The sequence below is a fragment of the Pongo pygmaeus genome, chromosome 8, assembly GCF_028885625.2.
Source record: "Pongo pygmaeus isolate AG05252 chromosome 8, NHGRI_mPonPyg2-v2.0_pri, whole genome shotgun sequence".
In the NCBI taxonomy this organism is placed as follows: Eukaryota; Metazoa; Chordata; class Mammalia; order Primates; family Hominidae; genus Pongo; species Pongo pygmaeus.
The window spans coordinates 24,813,504-24,833,963 of record NC_072381.2 but is presented as its reverse complement, the minus strand read 5'-3'; the positions used below and the strand labels follow the sequence as shown (position 1 = coordinate 24,833,963).

The following is a 20,460-nucleotide window of genomic DNA, read 5'->3' as shown; positions in this document are numbered from 1 at the left end:
GATTGACCCATAGCTCATTTTTGTGCAGCCTCCAAGCTAAGAATAGATCTGTATTTTTATAGGGTTGTTAAAAAAAGAAGAATATGCGACGGAGACTGTATGTGTCCCAGAAAGCCTGAAATATTTACTGTCTGGCTCTTTACAGAAAATGTTTGCCAACCTTTGTTCTATTCCATTGATCACTTTCTTTGCACCAAAACAACACTATTTTAATTAATGTGGCTTTATAATAAGTGCTGCTATTGGGTTGAATAAGTCTTCTTAGAATTGAATTTTCAGTTTCTATACCCACAAGAAAAAATTCTGTTGGAATTTTGATTGGTTTTATATTGTTTATAATACTGGAATATCTGAAACATGGAATCTTTTGATCTATGAATGTGGTGTATCTCTCTCATGAATGAGTGTTAAAATGGTCTGCATCTTTTGGGTTAATCTTTGGATTTTTCTTCCTTAATCACTTAATGTAGTAGATCATGTTGATAAAGTTTTCAAATGTGAAACCAGCCCTGCATTACTGGAGTAAACCAAACTTGTTCACAATGTATGATGCTTTTTATATATCACCAGATTTGGTTTTCGGTTTTATTTAGAATTTTTGCATCTCTCCTCAAGGATTGCCTTTACCTAAAGGCGGGCCTTGATCTGATAATTGGTGTTGAGTAGCAGACATCAAGATGGAAGCAGATACTAAACCAGGATGAGATATGCAGAAGGCTTATTGGGGGCAATGCTTGTAAAGGATAAAGAAGAAAGCAAGAGAGGACAGGGGAAAACCTGAGACCATGAGACAGGCCTGACCCCTGTGAAAGAAGAGAGGAAAGGAAAGAATTGGTAGGAAGGGCCCCAGCCTGCAGCACAGATCTAAGAACGCCTCTGCTAGGCCAGTGAAGAGTCCCCAGGCAAACACTTGTCTTTTAGAAGAATCCTGCTTTGGGCAGGAATGGGGAAATGTGGCCTCTGCATGAACATGGCGATGGATCCAAAGGGTGGCAGCTGGGGCTGTCAGTCACAGTCTTCCCCACGGCAGGTTCTTCAGAAGGAGATGTGTGGAGGAACAGCCCACCTCCATGCTTGACATGGTTGGCCTTTTTCTTTTCACCTCTGCTCACAGGTTGTATTCTTTTGGGGACCCCAAGCGAAAACATGGTGTTTTCTAGAGCTCTTTTCCTTGGCTGGCCCTGAAGTTCCTTTTTTTTTTTTTTTGTCTCCTCAGCCTTTTGAGATTGATGGAAGCTCTGTGCAGCTGGTCAGTCTCTCAGCCATGACTTTGGAAACAGGAAATGCCTCAAGGTGAACAGTTGTGCAAAGCACTGGACTCACCTCTCTGGATTTCCATCTATTTGGAAGCTTGTCCCATTAAGCCTTGGTAGCTTTCTGGTGCCTTCACACAGATGTGGTTATACATCATCTAGCTTTTCTGGCTGTTATTCATGGGTAGAAGAGTTGATTCTGTAACCAGCTAGTTCACCGTAGGTAGATTTAGAAATTTTCACCTATGTATTTAACGTAATTAATTATGTATTTATTGTTTAATCTTTTATTTTGAACTTTTTCCTGGTTCATTCTTATATTTTCTCTTTTCTGAGGTTAAACAATAATTTCTCTTTTATACTTTCTACTTGAAAGGTTGAAGAATATTATTACCCTTCTTTTAGTGGTTATCCTAGAAACAATATGCAAGCTCATCAAAGTCTAATGCTACTTAAAATTCTCTTCTACTCTTATAAAATATAAGGACCTTAGAACATTTTAACTCCATTATCTCCTTCCTAGCTACATGTTGCTTTTTTTTTTTTTTTTTTTTTTAAGAGATGGGGTCTCACTGTGTTACCCATGCTGATCTTGAACTCCTGGCCTCAGGCAGTCCCCCCTCAGGCACTACTCAGAGCCTCAGCCTCCTGAGTAGTTGGGATTATAGGCATGAGCCACTGCGCCTGGCTCCAACATGTTACTTATATGTGATGTAATTCTCTCTCCTTTTTTCCATGAAATATCTGTGTTCTGCCCTCATTTTTGGAAGGTATTTTTGCTGGGTACACAATTATTCAGTAATATTGAAGATATTATTTCATTCTTACTCCATCTCCCATGGCTACTAAATTCTCTAGTTTTTCTTTTTCTTCTTCTTTTTTGTCTTTCTGGTCTGCATTCTAGATAATTTCTTCCAATATATGTTCAGTAAATTTCTTTTTAGTTACGTTTTAAAGTTTGATTATGAGAAGTTTTTTAGGGTACTGCAGCAAATATGCTTGATCACTTTTTTTAGTTCTTCACCTGGACTACTTTTAGTTTTATCTTTTTATTTCTTCAGACATGGTAAGCGGAATTTTTTTATAATCTTTGCCTGGTGATTCCTTTATCAGAAGTCTTTGTGAGTCTGTTTCTCTTGTTTGTTTTCTCTGGTAGCTTTAGCTTAGAATATTGTTGTTTTCCATGGTTTTTTTTTTTTTAACTGCTTTGTGTTTTTCGACCATCAAAAATTATTACTTGGGGATTCTTTGAGCTCTAAGATGAAAAATCTCTTCTCCAAGTTGATTGGTGTTTGCTTTTGTCCAGGGACAGGCTGTTACCTGAGTTAGCCTAAAAATCCATGTCCATGTGCAGTTTAGCCCATGGCCACTTCTTAGAGCTATCTTTCCCCTTCCTTTTTTTCTTTTTCCTACTTTATTCAGCTCCAAAGTAGCCTCTGGGTTGGTGGGGCATTATTTGTAGTTACCCTTCCTCTTAAGAGTGGGAGAGTCTCCTGATAGAGTCCTAACTGGACTTGGGCTTTTTCTTCTGTTTGCTGGGTAGAAAAGTCCTTAAAATGGATGCTCATGTTCAGTGGCCTGGGCATATATCGTTTCACTGGTATCAATAGTATTTGGGATGTAATTTTCTAGCAGCTAGGCTTTACATGTATATACACTATGGTTCAGATATAAATTACCCATCTCTCTATATTAGCCCAATTAGCTAGTACATGGATAAGTCATTAGATAATTTGCTACCCATGTATTTGTCCTATTAAGATGTAGTTATAATAAAATTACCAAGTTATCTGTAGTTTGCTATTATGGGTAATATTTCCTAATGTAAAATGTATAAACTCACTTATATACATATATACACACATACACATATGCATACATAAACTCACACAAAGGTAATAAAAGTGATTCTATATGTTGCTAGTAACAAGTTAATTTCAAAATATTTATTTTGTTCTTCTCTAGTGGACAGGTGGGAAAAGATGGGAAAGGAGGTCTCCAGGGTTGTCTTCTGACTAAATAGGACATGATTAAAACACTTGGGAGCCTCAGATATAAAGGGGCTGTGATGGTAAGAATATATATACATTTTGACCTATGATGATTTTTTTTTTTTTTTTTGAGACAGAGTTTTGCTCTTGTCGTGCAGGCTGGAGTGCGATGGCGTGATCTCGGCTCACTGTAGCCTCCGCCTCTGGGTTCAAGCAATTCTCCTGCCTCAGCCTCCCGAGTAGCTGGGATTATAGGCACCTACCACCACGCCTGGCTAATTTTTGTATTTTTAGTAGAGACAGGGTTTCACCATGTTGGTTGGCCATGCTGTCTTGAGCTCCTGACCTCAAGGTGATCCACCCACCTCGGCCTCCCAAAGTGCTGGGATTACAGGCGTGAGCCACTGCACCCGGCTGACCTATGATATGTGTTTTTAAAAAGAAGTTGGAGAAAACTTGAAACTTTGTTTGAAAGAGAATTGCTTAGGGAAAAAGTGGTAGCTGCTTTCAGATGTTTGAAGGGATATTTTGTATAAGATGAAATAGATTGATGTTTCACAATTTTTGAAAGCTATAGACCTTTTCCCTAATTCTCTACTAGAAAATTCTACTCATATTTTGGAGACAATCTGAGTGATTGTTCATGCTGTGTGGTAAACAAGTAGGGAATTTCTTCCTCCTGACGTACCTGTTCGAGGGAGGTGGTGGCAGCAGCACGAACCTAATGAAGGCAGAGAAATGAGAGGCAAAGACTGAGCATTAGAATATGCAGGCTAGGCACGGTGGCTCACGCCTGTAATCCCAGCACTTTGGGAGGCCGGGGTGGGTGGATCACCTGAGGTCAGGAGTTGAGACCACTCTGGCCAACACGGTGAAACCCTCGTCTCTACTAAAAATAGAAAAATTAGTCGGGTGTGGTGGCGCATACCTGTAAATCCCATCTACTTGGGAGGCTGAGGCAGGAGAATCACTTGAACCCAAGAGGCAGAGGTTGCAGTGAGCCAAGATCATGTCACTGCACTCCAGCCTGGGGAACAGAGTGAGACTGTCTGGGGGGTAAAAAAAAAAGAATATACAAAGTAAACTTTTCTTACATACTTTGACTTTTCAGTATTTTTGTGGAAAACAATTTTTTTAATGTATTACTTTCAGAGCAAAGATCATTAAGGATAGAAATTGTCTTTTATTGCTGAGTTTTCAGTGCCTAGTAAGTACCTGGTACATATAGTAGGAGCTCAGATGTTTGCTGAGTAAATGTGTTGAATAAAGGGAGGTGCACTGGGGTATTTCTAATGATGACCACCATCTTGAATTGGCACAAGCTTCTAAAATGACTGCTCCCAAAGCTGCAAAATTTACTATGTTAGTATCTAACCTCTGCTGTTGAAGAAGAAAAGCAGATTTCTGACTGCCCTCCTACTTTTCTTTTGTCTTTTCCCATCAACCTCTCTAACACAAAGTGCCAGTGACACTCTTTTGATTTAGAAATCAGTTTCCCGTAGGTGCTATGTGTATAAGCTAGAACAGTAATAACAAAAACATGGTAATCCTGGATTTGCATAACAACTTGAGCTTCCTCTTTGTAAAATAAACTGATAAAGTAAGGTGGTCAAGTTAGATGAAAGGTTAAAAAAAATATTTTACTTCAAGTCCCAGGAAACCTTGTTTATAGTGATCTAAAATGCAAAGAATTCAACTGGATTAAAGTAGCATTGTCAGAAATTCCATTTCTAGGAGTAGATTTTAAGAGTTTGAGAAACAGTGCATGAAGTTAATTTGGCAGCCAAGAAAATAAATGAAATTTAAAAAATCTCTTCAAGGGTTCTAAAACACTTAACATGAAATTTAGGATTTCAGAGAACTAATTGGAGACACTGAACAGATAGGACGATACAGGTGAAAAAGAAGAAAAGTGCATGGCAGATTATTAATGTTCTGCAGAATATTAATTTCTCCTCTGGAAAGAACTTCTTTAAAGAAATGTTACTCTAGAGGTAACTCTGTAGTTAGGTAATTTTGAGCTTTTTTTTCTAAATTAATTTTTAAATTTATAATTGACAATTATACATATTTATGAGATACAGTGTGATATTTTAATGCATATATGCATTGTATAATGATCAAATCATTGTATAATGGTTTCTTTTTATTATTAAAATTTTTTTAGAGACAAGTTCTCACTATGTTGCTCAGGCTGATCTTGAACTCCTGAGCTCAAGTGATCCTCCCACCTTGGCCTCCCAAAGTGCTAGGATTACAAGACCAAGCTACCATGCTGAGCCATTTTTTTCCCTCTTAAATACAGGGTCTCATTCTGTCTCCCAGGCTGGAGTGCAGTGGCACAATCTCAGCTCACTGCAACCTCCACCTCAGCCTCTGGAATAGCTGGGACCACAGGCTTGCACCACCGTGCTTGACTGATTTTTGTATTTTTTGTAGCAACAAGGTTTTGCCATGTTGCCTAGACTGGTCTTGAACTAGGCTCCTGGCTTTGCCTCTCAAACTGCTAGGATTACAGGTATGAGCCACCACACCTGGCCAAGTTGATTTCATAGAAGTTGAGCTGTCTTTTTTTTCAGCTGCTCCATAACTTAAGACCTTAATCATAGACACCCCCTAGTTGAGTAGTCCCATTTTCCTTCCTGATTGCTCTCCAGCTAGTTAGCCTACATTGAAAGTACATGATTCATAAATCCATTTAGTAAAGATTTAATTATAATAGTTACAGTCCCTGTTTTTGATGTTTAACAGATAATTTTTCATCTTTGCTATAAAAACAGAACAGAAATATTTACATGTAAATGCCAAACACATTAAATCAGAAATATAATTTTTGTTTATTTATTCCTTTAGCAAACATCTGTTGAGTCAGTCCTGTGAGCCACTCACTAAACTAATTACTGGGAAGGAAGTGATGTGGCCTCTAACCTCACTTCCTTCAGATAGCTGTGCACATGTCACCTTGTTAGAGAGGCCTTCCCTGACCACTTCAGAAAAACAGCCCTGCCTTTCCCTCTTCCTTTCCTTCTCACTCTGCTTATTGTTCTCCATTGCAGTTGTCACCATTTCTCATATTACTTATTTCTTCCTGAGCGTTTTTCTCTCTCAGTTGGAATGTAGAGCAGAAACTTTATTTTCTTACTTTATCTCTTAAAGCCCGGAACAGTTCCTGGCACATATACATCTAATGAATATATGTAGAATACAGACTCTGATTCATTGTGTCATGATCCTACAACAACTGCATATACCTTTATTTTTGTACTTACGTAATTATTTTATACTTATATCCTCCACCAAACTAGAAACTACTTTTTTTTTTTTTTTTTCCTGAGGCAGAGCCTAACTCTATTGCTCAGTCTGGAGTGTAGCAGCACGATCTTGGTTCACTGGGTCCTACGCTTTCTGGGTTCAAGCGATGATCCTGCCTTAGCCTCCCTAGTAGCTGGGACTACAGGCACTCATCACCACACCCTGCTAATTTTTGTATTTTTTTTTAGTAGAGATGGGGTTTCACCATGTTGGCCAGGCTGGTCTCGATCTCCTGACTGCAGGTGATCAACCCATCTCAGCCTCCCAAAATGCTGGGATTACAGATATGAGCCACCACACCTGGCCGGAACTTTTTGAAGTCAGTTTTAAGCACCAGGTGAGGGGATCTCAGGTGGGGTGTCCATTGGGTTGTTAACAGATGAATAAGAGTTTATCAGGAGGAAGAAAAAGTGGCATTCCAGAACAGATTTTAGAGACATTTAGAAGTTACATTTGCCCAGATTTGGTGGAAAGATTTTAGGATGGAGTGTGTGTCTCCAGTTAAAGATGCCTTTTGGAGCATTGTGCTTTTCTGACCTGAGTGACTGGATAGATGGAGGTGTCATTAAATGAAGGATCGAAGGATATTGAAGTGAAATATATCTCTCCTTCCTCTGGAGAAATGAGTTTAGTTTGGGATAAGTTGCATTTCTGATGCCTGTAGAGTTCAGTATCTAGCTGAAAATTTGTTTCTAGAGTTCTCAAGAAAGAGGTTAGAGGTTGAAAATAGATTTGACAGTCATTTTATATGTTATAATTAAGTCTTAAGCATAAGTGAAACCATACACAGAGAGGATAAAGACATGTAGAATAAAGACAGGACTCTAAGAGATGGTCAGAGAAAGAAGAATCAGAAAGGAAATTTGAGAGTAAGTAGTGGAAAGGTCTGAGGACAACCAGGAGGAGTTGGTAATTTGCTTATTAGGAGGTGATAATTTTAAGTGGGGCAAAGGGAGTGGAAAATTTGTCCTTTGTCGTAGAGAATTCATTAGGATTTGGACTAAAGAGTTACAGTTGGACTAGACCTGACAAATGGCAGTTTGGTAAAGTTACTGAGAACAGTTTCAGTGCAGTGGACGGAAGGGAGGAGGAAGACAGATAGGAGTGGGTTGGAACATAAAAATTAAAGCAGCAAACCGTGACAAGGTCAGGGTAGGGTAGTTGGCAGTTTTGCCCCCCAGGAGATATTTGTTAATTTCTGAGAAACCCTGAATTAGAGGTAACTGAAGGTAAGTGATACATACACTACATTTGTAAGTAGTTTGAAAAAACAAAGGGATAGAGAGGATAGCTATATGGAAAGGTGGAGAGAACTTTTGTTGTTTGGGAAGCTTTTATATATCCATGAGATTTGGAGAGAAGACTAGAGATTTTCTCACATGAAGTTTCACATGTGAGAAGAGAGAATTATGGTGGCAAGGCCCTGAAGAGGACTGATGACTAAATCCCCACCTGAAATAGGACAAAGAAAATGAGGACAGGCAAAGAAAAAAAAGTTGAGGATATAGCAATTGAGTGAACTGGGAGACAAGGTTATTGAACTAGTGTGAGGAAATCAGCATGGAACAGCAAGTTAAAGAGGGTTATGATGGCCGGGTGTGGTGACTCATGCCTGTAATCCCAGCACTTTGGGTGGGAGGCTGAGGGAGGAGGATTGCTTGAAGTCAGTTCGAGATCAACCTGGTCAATGTAGCAAGACCTTGTCTCTATAAAAATAAATAAATAAAAAAGAAGGTTACTAGAAGTTTGAAACAGCAACCTTGAGGGGACAGGAATTAAAATGCAAGCAAGAGACTTTTCTGAGCGGTGTCAAGAACTTAGCTGAACAGGGAAATTGTAAATCAATGATTGTTATGCAGTTTTATTCAGCTGTAGTAGCAGGCCAAGAACAAGAACAGAGCAGGTGTATTTTGGAATTCTCTGTAGTTAGAGATTGGCAAATCGAATGCTTTGAAAGGTTAAGGGGAAAGGACGTTGAGGGTGCTGGTGAATTTTGTTGAAATACTGATCCATGGGTAATGTTAGTAAGAAAGAAAGGAGCTTCTGTTCCAATTTTAGTATATGTGTTGCCGAAGTGAGCATGAAAGTAATTTCTGGAGGGAGACTGATAGTTTAGAAGAATGGAGAAGAAGGCTAAAGGGAATGGAAGGTCTTGATAAAGTCAAGCAAGTTTAATTGGTTAAAGGATTGAGAGGTGATAAAGTCAGATAGAAAGATAGTTGGTTAGAGCACCATAACAAATTTTTCTGAGTTTGCAGAGAAATTAAATTCTAGTAGCATAACAGAAATAATAGGGCTATGAATCTAGATATGATAATATTGTGTGTGAAATGTTACATGTGAAATGTACAATGCTACATGAACTTCAAATACTTTAGAAAGCAGATGCCAGGATTCTTTGTTCATTGTAGGATAATCAATGCGTGGCACATTTGTAAGAACTCGGTAAATATTTGTTGAATGAATAACACCCATCCACAGTCTTTCTTGCCTAGATAGTTCATAATGCCAGAAAATTTTGATTCATGTCTGACACCTAGTGGTGGTGTACTTAAACTACTGTTGAGTGGCAGCATTTTCCTTATACTATTTGAGGGAAATAGTATAGATTAGTCATAGCACTATTGCTTTGTCCCTGAAACAACTCTCCAAGTTGGTTTTGGGAATTTTTACTATTGGCATTTTCCAGGGCTCTAATTTTAATTAGCAAACATTTGTTGAGCATCTACTATGTGCCAGGCACTGTTCTGTGTGCTGGAGATTTTCATGTACTATATATTCTCGTGCATATATGAACTCACTGAACTTGAATACGTAGGTAGAGCAGTTGCATTGGGCTACTTGTTAAGGCACTTAATTTAGGATTCTATTATGATTTTTACATGTGAAACCTTTCTAAATTTATTTCATAGCCTTTGGGGCTATCATTTCTGTCATGACATACTGCTTTTTATTAATGTTAAGTAGGTATTTAGGAAGATGAAAATAGAGTGGGTTTGTCAGCTTACAGTACAAATCACATAGTGCAGAATGCTACATACTGTGAAGAACTGTTGAAGGATTTTGTTGTCTTGCCTTTAAGAAAATGTACAGTTCTTATCTGTTAGTGGTGTATATGGATATATTTAAAGTATCTATGAATGACATGATATCTGGGATTTGCATTAAAATGTTTTAAAGTGGATGGGTTTCAATGAAGCAAGACAAGACTGAAAATGTTTCTATAATTATTTAAGCTGCATTCATGGGGCTTTATTGTCCTCTCTACTTTTGTGTATGCTGGACATTTCCACGGTAAAACCTTTTTTTTTTTTTTTTTCCCCAAGATGGAGTCTCGCTCTGTCACCCAGGCTGGAGTGCAGTGGCTCAGTCTAGGCTCACTGCAACCTCTGCCTCCCATGTTTAAGCAGTTATCTGCCTCAGCCTCCCAAGTAGCTGGGATTACAGGCGTGTGCCACAATGCCCGGCTAATTTTTTGTGTGTTTTTAGTAGAGACAGGGTTTCACCATCTTGGCCGGGCTGGTCTTGAACTCCTGACCTCGTGATCCACCCGCCTCTGCCTCCCAAAGTGTTGGGATTACAGGCATGAGCCATCATGCCCGGCCAGTAAAACCTTTTAAAAACTAGAGAGGTGTGGGTTGAAAGAAAGGTTAGCATGATTCAGTTAGAACATGGTTTGCTTTTTTATATTAAACAAACTTTCTTATTTCATTTTGTTCTGTTTGTTGTTACTTGAAGATCAGGTTGAGTAGAAAGATAGTATGTTTTTACTAATAATAGATATAATGTGATTGAGACCTGACAGGTGACATTCTACTGACAGTATCCAGAGATTATTGGAATTTGGGTTTGGGAGCTCATGGTAATTGCTGGATCTGCAGATTGGAGACTTGGAGATATAATTTTAAAGTGCTAGCTATCACCTGCAAGTGAGAGCATTTTGAGTGAGAATTTGGGGAACACCTAGATTTAATAAGTTGGCACATCTTTCTTAGTGCTTCTCTCCTTACCAAAAAACAAACAAACAAACAAACAAAGAAAGGACTAATAATCTGCCATAGCAGTCTTCTTAAATTGGATTCTGCTTAATGACTTATATAGGATATATTTATCATATGATACATACGGATTTTTAATGTTGGACATTGTGTCTCTGTTAGACTCTTAAGATACCAGTAAACCATATCCCCAAAATAAAAGTTAGAAGCCTGTTGTCAACAATAAGAAATAATAGTTATGAAATATTTTAGGCAAAAATGTTAGCTTCTAAATGCTTGCCACCCATCTTTGTCATCTTAACATTTCAGCTTCACCTCCACCCCCTCATAACCTTTCTTTTTCCTTCTCTCTTTCTCTCTCCTGAAGACATAAATGACTGCAAATATAATAAGGCCCTTTTATGCAACTCTTTTCCTATTCCCTTCCTCCAGAGGTAGTTACTAGCCTGAATTTGGTGTATATTACTCCTTATTTTTGTTTTTTTCCTTAATAGATCCACATTCCTATTGCTCAATAAATTCTTCCACATGCTGTTTTTTTCTGTGGCAGTCTATTTTCCATCAAAGAGAAATAGAGATCCCTTTTCATCACTCAGACATAACTTTGCTATGTATTTCAGTCTGTGTTGGGGTTTCAGTTATTTTTTATCTGTAAAATAGATGTTAATTTCAATATGCTATTTATTTCCTTTAAATAACTGATGCTTGGTGCCTTCATATTCTATTATGTGATAAACCTCTTTAGCTTTCCACCTTTCTGGAGGGTATACTTCTTCCGAGGCTTATCTGACTTTCAGATTGGAGCACAGTCTCATTTCAACGGCCTTTTGTTGTATAAAGATAGAGATTTTTCTTTGGCAACAAAGAAACCAATGGAAAAAATACCATTTTTTGAAATAAGTCTCATAAAAGCAGAGATTTGGTTTAATTAAAAAAATTCTCCAATAGCTAGTTTTGGGAACTCTGAGAGAGAAGAAACAAAAGCTCAGTCTCAGTTATAACCATTATTTTTTTTCTTTCTTTTATATTTTATTTTATTTTTAAGCCTATAGCACCTGATCTTCCCAGGCAGTCTCCCATCCAAGTATTAACCAGCCCCAGTCCTGCTAAACTTCTGACATCAGACAAGATTGGGCACATTAAAAGTGGTATGGCCATAGACAAGAGCCATTATTTTCTATTGCTTTGCTCTTGATTAAAATGTGGGATAGTTTTTCTTTGTATAAACTATATATTTTTCCAGTCTGTTAAGAAATATGTTTCTCTTGTCCTCAGAACTGTAGGATTTTCTTAATATCATGATCTGTTTCTCTGTGATCTTCATTACAGAGTCCTTTTTGTAACTGTCATAGTTCAAATTTTGTTGCTTCTTAAAAGTAATCTATTAGCTTTATTTAGTCTGTTTTTTTTTGTATACTTAATATTTAAAGATTTCAAATAATTTAGATGTTGCAAATGATTTTGTCTTAGGCTTTCTCCAAAGAAGGAGGTCACTAGAGATTTAACTCATCCTTTTTGACTGACAAAGCCCCCAGGCCTATAGATGTAGCACTTTGGTTTTAGACACAATCTCTTTGAAGACAGGTGTATAGTTTGTGTCAGAGTTATTGGAAATTTTTTTAGTGTAATCTCTTTTTACCTTTTTACTTTCTTTTCTTTCATGTTTCCCGTCCCATCCCCTCCCCCGGCACTATTCCTTGACTTCCCTATAATATGACAGTTGAGTTTGATGAGTGTCCTTTCAACCAGTATTTATTGCTCACTTGCGATGTGACAGGCTCTGTGTACCCAAGATCATCTCTGATCTGTTTGTAAACCTGAAAAGTTTATAATCAGGACTATCATAATAATAAGTAATACTTAACAAATACCTGCATGTACTAGATATTATATAAATGGTTTACTGGATTATCTTTTTTTAATCCTCACAACAACCTTGCGAGGTAGGAATAATTATTATCATCCCCATTTTTCAGATCAGTAAACTGGGGGCACGTACAAATCATTCATCTAAAATCACTTGGATATAGGGTTGTCATATGAAATACAGAATGCTCAATTAAACTTGAATTTCAGATAGACTACTACTATTTTTTAGTTTAAATATATATCAAATATTGCAAAATCTGATGACCCCACTTGGAAAATGAATGACAGAGGTAGGATTTTAAACCATGTAATATGGTTATAGGGCCCAAGGTCTTAACTGTTGCATTATAATGAATACAGAGAATAAGAATCACATCCACCTGAACATTCAGTATTTAGATGGCAGCTACTACCTATATATAATTAATTTTTTTACTCAAGTTATTTTTTCCCCCAACTGATCATATTTACTTCATTGTAGACGTATGTGTGTTCTTTCTGATTTCAAGTGTACTATTCAAGTTCAGGTAAATTTACATGTGCTTTTTATGTCTTTTTAAGTCAGTGCTAATTATATATTATAACATAAAATGAGACTTTTTCTGAACCTGGTTACTTTAGCCATTCTCATCCATGTAAGATAATTGTCTTTTTACCTTCTTTTCTGCAAATATAGGAAGATTTAACTGCATGTATGTGCCAAAAAGACACACTCTCTTTTGATAAGGTTAGGAAATGATATTTGAATAAGGTATTTAACAGTTCTTTGAAACATGTCCCATGTGTTCTCAAAAAATTGAGAAGTTACAAAATACAGATGTGGAATTGAAAGAGGCTTTTACTAAGAATTGCCAGGGAAGCCATCTGGGTCTGCTAAGTAATCATACAGGGAAGTAAGGAGTCATTTTTCCTGGTGAATTACCACAATTCGGGATCAGGCTTTTAGTTCTGCATATCTAGAAATTTATTTACAAAAACTAAAGACCTGAGAGAGCTTGTAAATCACACACGTGTTAAATATGATACTTCTGATTTCCAGTTCTGGCAAAATTGCGGAGCACGTATCTTAAAAAGAAGACACTCTTAAAATTCATGAGTCAAGTGTTTAACTCAAGACATAGAGCCAAGGTGTATAGAAATTGAAGAAAAGTATATTTCTTAGTGAAATCTGCTTATATTTAAGGGATATTTCTGGGAAATGTTTTTCTCTCTCTAGGAGGAATTGGATGATATCTAGGTAGCAAGTCAGATTTTTGGAGAAAGTTCAGAAAGGAAAGTGAGCAAGAGGCCGGGCTCGGTGGCTCACATCTGTAATCCCAGCACTTTGGGAAGCCGAGGAGGGTGGATCACAAGGTCAGGAGTTCGACACCGGCCTGGCCAACATAGTGAAACCCCATCTCTACTAAAAATACAAAAAAATTAGCCAGGCATGGTGGCAGGCACCTGTTATCCCAGCTACTCGGGAGGCTGAGGCAAGAGAATCGCTTGAACCTGGGAGGCGGAGGTTACAGTGAGCCAAGATCACACCACTGCACTCCAGCCTGGGCAACAGTGCAAGACTCTGTCTCCAAAAAAAAAAAAAAAAAAAAAAAAAGTGAGCAAGAATTAAAAGTGCAACTCTTAGCAGATGTAACAGTGCTTGCTATAGGATTGGACTCTTAATCTATTCCATCTTCGTATGTTTTCAGGCATAGTGTATTGAAAGATTTGTCAGTGGCAAAGTATGTCTGACTTTACAATGGCAGTCATTTCAAAATTAGTATTTCTTTTATAGAATTAACACCACATTATTTTGGACCACCGCTATTCTGTGTAAGTGAAATTTTCTATCAGAATTTTCAGAAGTCACCGCATTGCTACCCAACCAACATTTTATTATTTTGTAGAATTCATTAATGGTCATTTACATTTTGTATTTTTAAGTATGAAATAATCACCTTTGAGACACAGTGGACTAGAAGACATTAATAGGAGAAATGTCTCTTCTCTTTTATTACATAAATCTTTCCATGAAAGCAGTGACTTGATGCAACAAAACTTACTAAGCCTTTAGATATCTAGCCAAGAAGATAGATGTTTTTTCTTTAATGCCAACTATTGTAAATAGTAGATTGACCACAGAGTGACCTAACCTGATCACCAACTTGATTGGAATTCAGCGTTTGCATTTTAAGCAACTTGAATTGATAAGAAAGTATTTTTCCTTTTAAATTAATTGCAAATGGACTGTCTACTTGAATACAGTAGAGCTTGAGAAATAAATCACTTTCAGTTACTTTTGAGGCAGCATGGAATTGCCACACTTGAATTCAGGCCTGGGTTCAAATCCCTGAGCTGCCTCTTAGCAAGTTACTGAGTCTCTTTTTCCTCTGCACTCAAATGGCAATTTTAGGATCATAATGCCCATCTTGAGGGCTTGTGTGAATTTAAACTAAATAATAAATATATTAATTCATTGAATGATTATTTATTGAATGCCTGCTCTGTGCTATGGATATTAGTGAGCATTGCGAAAATTCCTGATCTTTATGTTAGACAGATATACAACAAACATGTAAGCAAATAAAAATGTAATTTTAGGTAGTGGGTTGTAAGTTTTATGAAGAAAAATAAAGGGTAGCACACAGAAAATTTCAAGTGGCAAAGGAAGGGTTTTGGACCGATGTCTACTCGCTTCTAAAACAAGCAATTTCTACTATGCCCCATTGCCTTTGAAATCTAGCTGTTCATTGCTTTAGAGGGCGTCTTTCAGTATAAATAGCTAAGTATTTAAGGGGAGCTAGTGATAGATATTCCTTTATTAAGTAACTTCCTTTAAGACATCTTGGTGCATACACTATGGTAACAATTCAGTTTTATATGGCAATAATTATGAACTCTTTGTATTTGACACTCAATCATTTTTTGCCCAGTATTGCTGTTTAACAAGTAGTATCATGTTACTCAACACATGTATATGCCTTATTTTCTCAGTTACATTCTTCTTTAAGGGTCAGGACTGTGTCTTCTACTTCAGTGATTCTCAAACTTAAGTGTGCATCACAATCACCTCAGAGTTTCTGATTCAGGAGATCTAGGGTGGGGTCCACAAATTTGCATTCCTAACATATTCCCAGGTGATACTGATGCTGCTGGTCCTGGGACCCACTTTTAGAACTACCGTGTACCTCCTTTTTCCCCCACAATACTTATGCTATTAGTCACTTAGCTTAAATGTCCTCTCATCTGCGAATTTTTCCTTGACTTCTATTTCACTGAAACAACTAGTTGTTCTCAAAATTTAATGTGTATTAGGATCATCTGGGAAACTTGTTGACAAAGCAGATTTCTGGTCAGACTCCAAAACACCCATTTTTAGCAAACACCTTAGATGTTAATGCCAATGGTCCATGGAAAACAGCTTGTGAAATTCCGACTTACGGGGTTGATCATGCTCTCCTCATTGCCATGACTGTATTTTGTATTTGTCTCTGATTGTTTTTATACTATACTGTTATTTGTTTGTATGTCTTTCTCCTCCTACCAGACTCTCTGAAGGGAAAGGAATATGTCTTGTTCATTGTTACATTTTAATGCTTAGCACAATGCAGTATTAAGAAGCAGTAGAGGCTGGGCGCGGTGGCTCACGCCTGTAATCCCAGCACTTTGGGAGGCCAAGGCGGGTGAATCACAGGGTCAGGAGTTCGAGACCAGCCTGGCCAATATGGTGAAACCTCGTCTCTACTAAAACATACAAAAATTAGCAGGCGGGGTGGTGTACACCTCTAGTCCCAGCTACTCAGGAGGCTGAGGCAGGAGAATCACTGGAACCCAGGATGTGGAGGTTGCAGTGAGCCAAGATTGCACCATTGCACTCCAGCCTGGGCGACAGAGTGAGACTCCATCTCAAAAAAACAAAACAAAACAAAACGAAAAACAAAAGCTGTAGCGTGAGTACCGCCTGTGTAATCAGCTTTGGCACTTGTTAGCTGTGTGACCTTGGAGACTTTATTTAATCCCTCTAAGCTTCAGTTTCCTCTTTTATGAATGGTAGTAGTACTTACTTGCCGGGGAAATTAGCTCTGAGATACAGTATTTAGTGTGGCACCTAACAAACGGAATGTAGCCAGTAAATGGAAAGCATTACAGTGTTGTGGTTGTCATTATGTTATGGAAGAAGCAAAATAAATGTTTGAATTAATGAAAACCCCTACATTATAATTTTAGCATCCAAATTCAGGATATGTATTTAATATTTCATTAAAAATCTTTGCTTAATTGTCTCAAATACTATTTTATATTTTGGTATTTTAGTAAAGTATTGTGAAGTAAAATCATGCTTTGGACTTCTCTGTAACAGGAAAACAAAGAAACCGCTTGGAACCAATGGATACCATATTTGTTAAGCAAGTTAAAGAAGGAGGACCTGCTTTTGAAGCTGGATTATGTACAGGTGCTGATATTCTTCTTTAAACAATACGTTTTAATTTCTTTTTCACTTTATTTCTTCCATATTTCATGTTCGATATTTTTTCCTTTTGTATCTTTCTGTATGCTTCTTCCTTTTCCTTCACATCTGTTGTTACTAATTTTGAGAACTAATTGTTTCTTGATGCCCATATTGATGGGTTTGAACAGAAATAACAGTATAAATTGATACACTGTGAGCACTTTTAGTTACCACACAGATAATAGACTCTTAGAGGCTCTTTTAAGGAACAAATTTTGCATGCATTGAATTTTGACAAAGGATTACAAAGTAGCAAAATTATGAAGGTATTTATTTGATATAAGTGAAATAATCTTGGATTTTCAAGTTCTGGAAGTGCCTGATCTGCTAGAGTTGAGTTAATTAGTTTGCAGCACAAAGTGGCTTAAGTCTCCAATGCGGAATGTAAGCCTGGCTTCATCTGAAGGTGTCAGTATATGTGGCTTAATTGGCTGGATATAGTAGCTGTTTGTTCTAAAATGTTTTGTGATTTGTGATTTAATAAACCCTAAGTAGAGATTTCATTTATATTAGTGCACACTCTAAAATACTTTTTTCTTTTGTTTTTTAAACATTAAACAATTTAAAACGGGAATTATTGAAAAGCTATATTTCACTGCCTTTTAAATAAAATGCTATATTTTCACCTACAAATATTAGAAAGTAGTGGACATCATTGCTAAGATTTATAAGGATGTACTGTTAATGTATTACCCACCTTAGTTTTTTAAATTATATTTAAAGTAAGCCTGATTTAAATATCATTAATATGTATAATATGTATATTAGTGTGCATATGGGATTTCTTTAGAATGTATCATCTGTCGTATTTTAAGCCCCACATGATTGGGAAGATGAAGTGGAGATATGCTGTGATAAGCACACAAAAAGTACATTTTTGCCTATTTTCTTCTTTCCTCTGTTCTTTGTTTCTGTCTTTTCCTTTCCTACTCTACTCAGAGTAGAAAGAGAATCGCTTGAACCCGGGAGGCAGAGGTTGCAGTGAGCCGAGATTGCACCACTGTCCTCCAGCCTGGGAGACAAGAGTGAGACTCTGTCTCAAAAAAAAAAAAGAAAAAAAAAAAGACAGGGTATGTGGAGAGATAATTAGTTCTGCAACTCAGGAAACAACTGATAGGAGCATAAGTAGTATAGCTCTGGTCCCCTGGTGACTAGACCTTTTGAAATTTCTAAATTCAGTAATGACTGGAACTCTTACTTAGAACATGGCTAGTTTCACAAAAAGCTGGATATATTAAAATGTATTTACTTTTGTAAAAACTTTAAAAGTAATAAGCTAGGATATTCATATAATTGTTTTATAATTATGATACTAATAATTTTCTCACAATTCTGTATTTTATTATTTTAATATATACGACATTAAAAATAAGGACATTATTCAAGAAATATTTCAAAAGTGTTCAAAAGTGACTTTCTGCAGGATTTCTCATGTGTTTTTTAACTTCTCTTTGAAGGTGACCGAATTATAAAAGTCAATGGAGAAAGTGTTATTGGCAAAACCTACTCCCAAGTAATTGCTTTAATTCAAAACAGGTAAGAGTCTTAAAACATTAAAACCCAAAGATGGGTTTTATAAATCAATAGAGCACATAGATTTAATACAATCTTCTATTCTTATCAGGAATTGTGGTGACAAGGAGATGTGGAACTTTCCCTTAGATATAATGCATTTGAGAGTTGCCAAGGACCAGCTATCTGAGGATAGCTTAGTTGGTGGCTTTGGTTTGACAGATGTATCAGATTTATGATTAAAATCCCATAGAGGCACCCAAAAAAAAAAAAAAAAAAAAAAAAAAAATCCCATAGAGGCTGTGAGGCACACATTTTAGATTTACTGTGTTTACCCCTTTTATTTGAAGTGACAAATGTATAATTTGTTTCTAATATATAAATAAATGCATATATAGTTTATTTTAAAACCTCTTACTGGGGTATGTTACTTTTAAGTATCTTTTTGAATAATCTTCTTAGACTCAATTAATTCATTTGTTCTAACCAAGACAACAAGACATTCCCTTTTAATCCATTTGTCTGCCTGCATTTTACAGAATAATAGGATTTTGAGCTCTAAAGTTAGATACATATTTATAGAGTGACTGTCTATGAGACCTCGAAGATCATTTAGTCCTACTCTGTTTCACCCACACAACTAGAAAATTTTTCCAAATTACAAATAAGTTAGAAACCAAAGAGTTACCATATTGAATTTCTGTCAAGGCTAGGCCATGGATCTGAGCCCAGTCAGATCATCACTCTGTTGTAAGAGGTTCTCAGATTCAAATACAGGAACTTTTGGATTATCTAATGCTTTCTGTTGGCCAAACTCACCTGTCTGTAATTCAAGTGCAATTCATTTTCTGAAGATTTTTATCAAGCTCTCCTGACTATGTCTAGAGTAGCTCATGCCGTAATCTAAATTATTTACACTAATGCCCTAATACATTGCCATTTCTTACAATTAAATGACATGGTCATGATTAATTGATCTCAGAGTATTTTCTTTAATGTTTTAATATTTAATGGGAGTCTAACAGAAAACAACTCTTGAATATTGCCTCTAATGTTGATAATGAATTTAAAGCCTCTCCAAGGGATAACAGATTTGCCAAAATTTTTTTCCTCAAAATAATTTAGATCATTATAAATACAACGATATGTTTTGTCAGCCCATAACTTAAAAGATTTTTAGTGTATTTGTTAATATCTCTTCTTTAAAAAACAACTTAATCATTGTTTTCTTCAAAATCTACTTTAATTCTTCTGTTACTGGTACGGTTCATCTTTCAGAATAATAACACTTCAACCACTGAAATCAATTTGAATATTAGAGAAATATTTTTTCATAATCTTATTTCCATTAAAAATGTTGTTTTCCTTCTGTCTGCAGTTGGTAGCAAATGGGTAATGGACCACAAAGCCCTTGAGATTCTGCAGTGGATTAATATAACATGTGTCCTTGCGGGCTGGGTGCAGTGGCTCATGCCTGTAATCCCAGCACTTTGAGAGGCTGAGCTGGGCAGATCACTTGAGCCCAGGAATTTGATACCAGCCTGGGCAACATGGTGAAACCCTGTCTCTACAAAAAATTAGCTGGGCATGGTGGTGTGGTGTGTGTCTGTTGTCCCAGCTACTTGGGAGGCTGAGGTGGGAGGATCACCTGAGTCCAGGAGGTCAATCAAGTGAGCCCAGGAGGTTAATCAAGTGAAGCTTGATAGAGCCACTGCACTCTAGCCTGGGTGTCAGAGTGAGACCCTGTCTCAAAACAAAAACAACAAACAAACAAACAGATGTGTCCTTACACAGGAGTTTATCTAAACATCAGTTTCTACCAACTCTAAATATTGAAATGAAAGTACCTACATATTTTACTAGTTAAATATATTTGAACCTGTGGTTCTCATGGGTTTAGTATAATCTGAGCATTTATGAAACTAAACATAATGATTCAAATCTGTCAAGAAGAGACATCAGTAGATAGATTATTTTGTTTTTTGTTGTTGATTGTTTCTTAATCTCTTGACTGTATTGGGGGAAAATCTGTCTGA

At 36.8% G+C, this 20,460-nt stretch overlaps 1 protein-coding gene across 4 annotated transcripts in view; it reads left to right on the top strand.

Annotated features, from left to right (window-relative positions):
- Positions 1-20,460, top strand: part of ARHGAP21 (Rho GTPase activating protein 21) — a 134,957-nt gene that overhangs the window by 67,143 nt on the left and 47,354 nt on the right. For all 4 annotated transcript variants that reach the window (XR_008491995.2, XM_054436108.2, XM_054436107.2 and 1 more), the window contains 2 exons: positions 16,763-16,855; positions 18,370-18,448. Coding sequence is in view for 3 of the 4 variants with exons in the window: in XM_054436108.2 (XP_054292083.1) it covers positions 16,763-16,855; positions 18,370-18,448 (172 nt within the window). In the remaining variant the exon portion in view is untranslated. The remainder of the gene's footprint in view (positions 1-16,762; positions 16,856-18,369; positions 18,449-20,460) is intronic.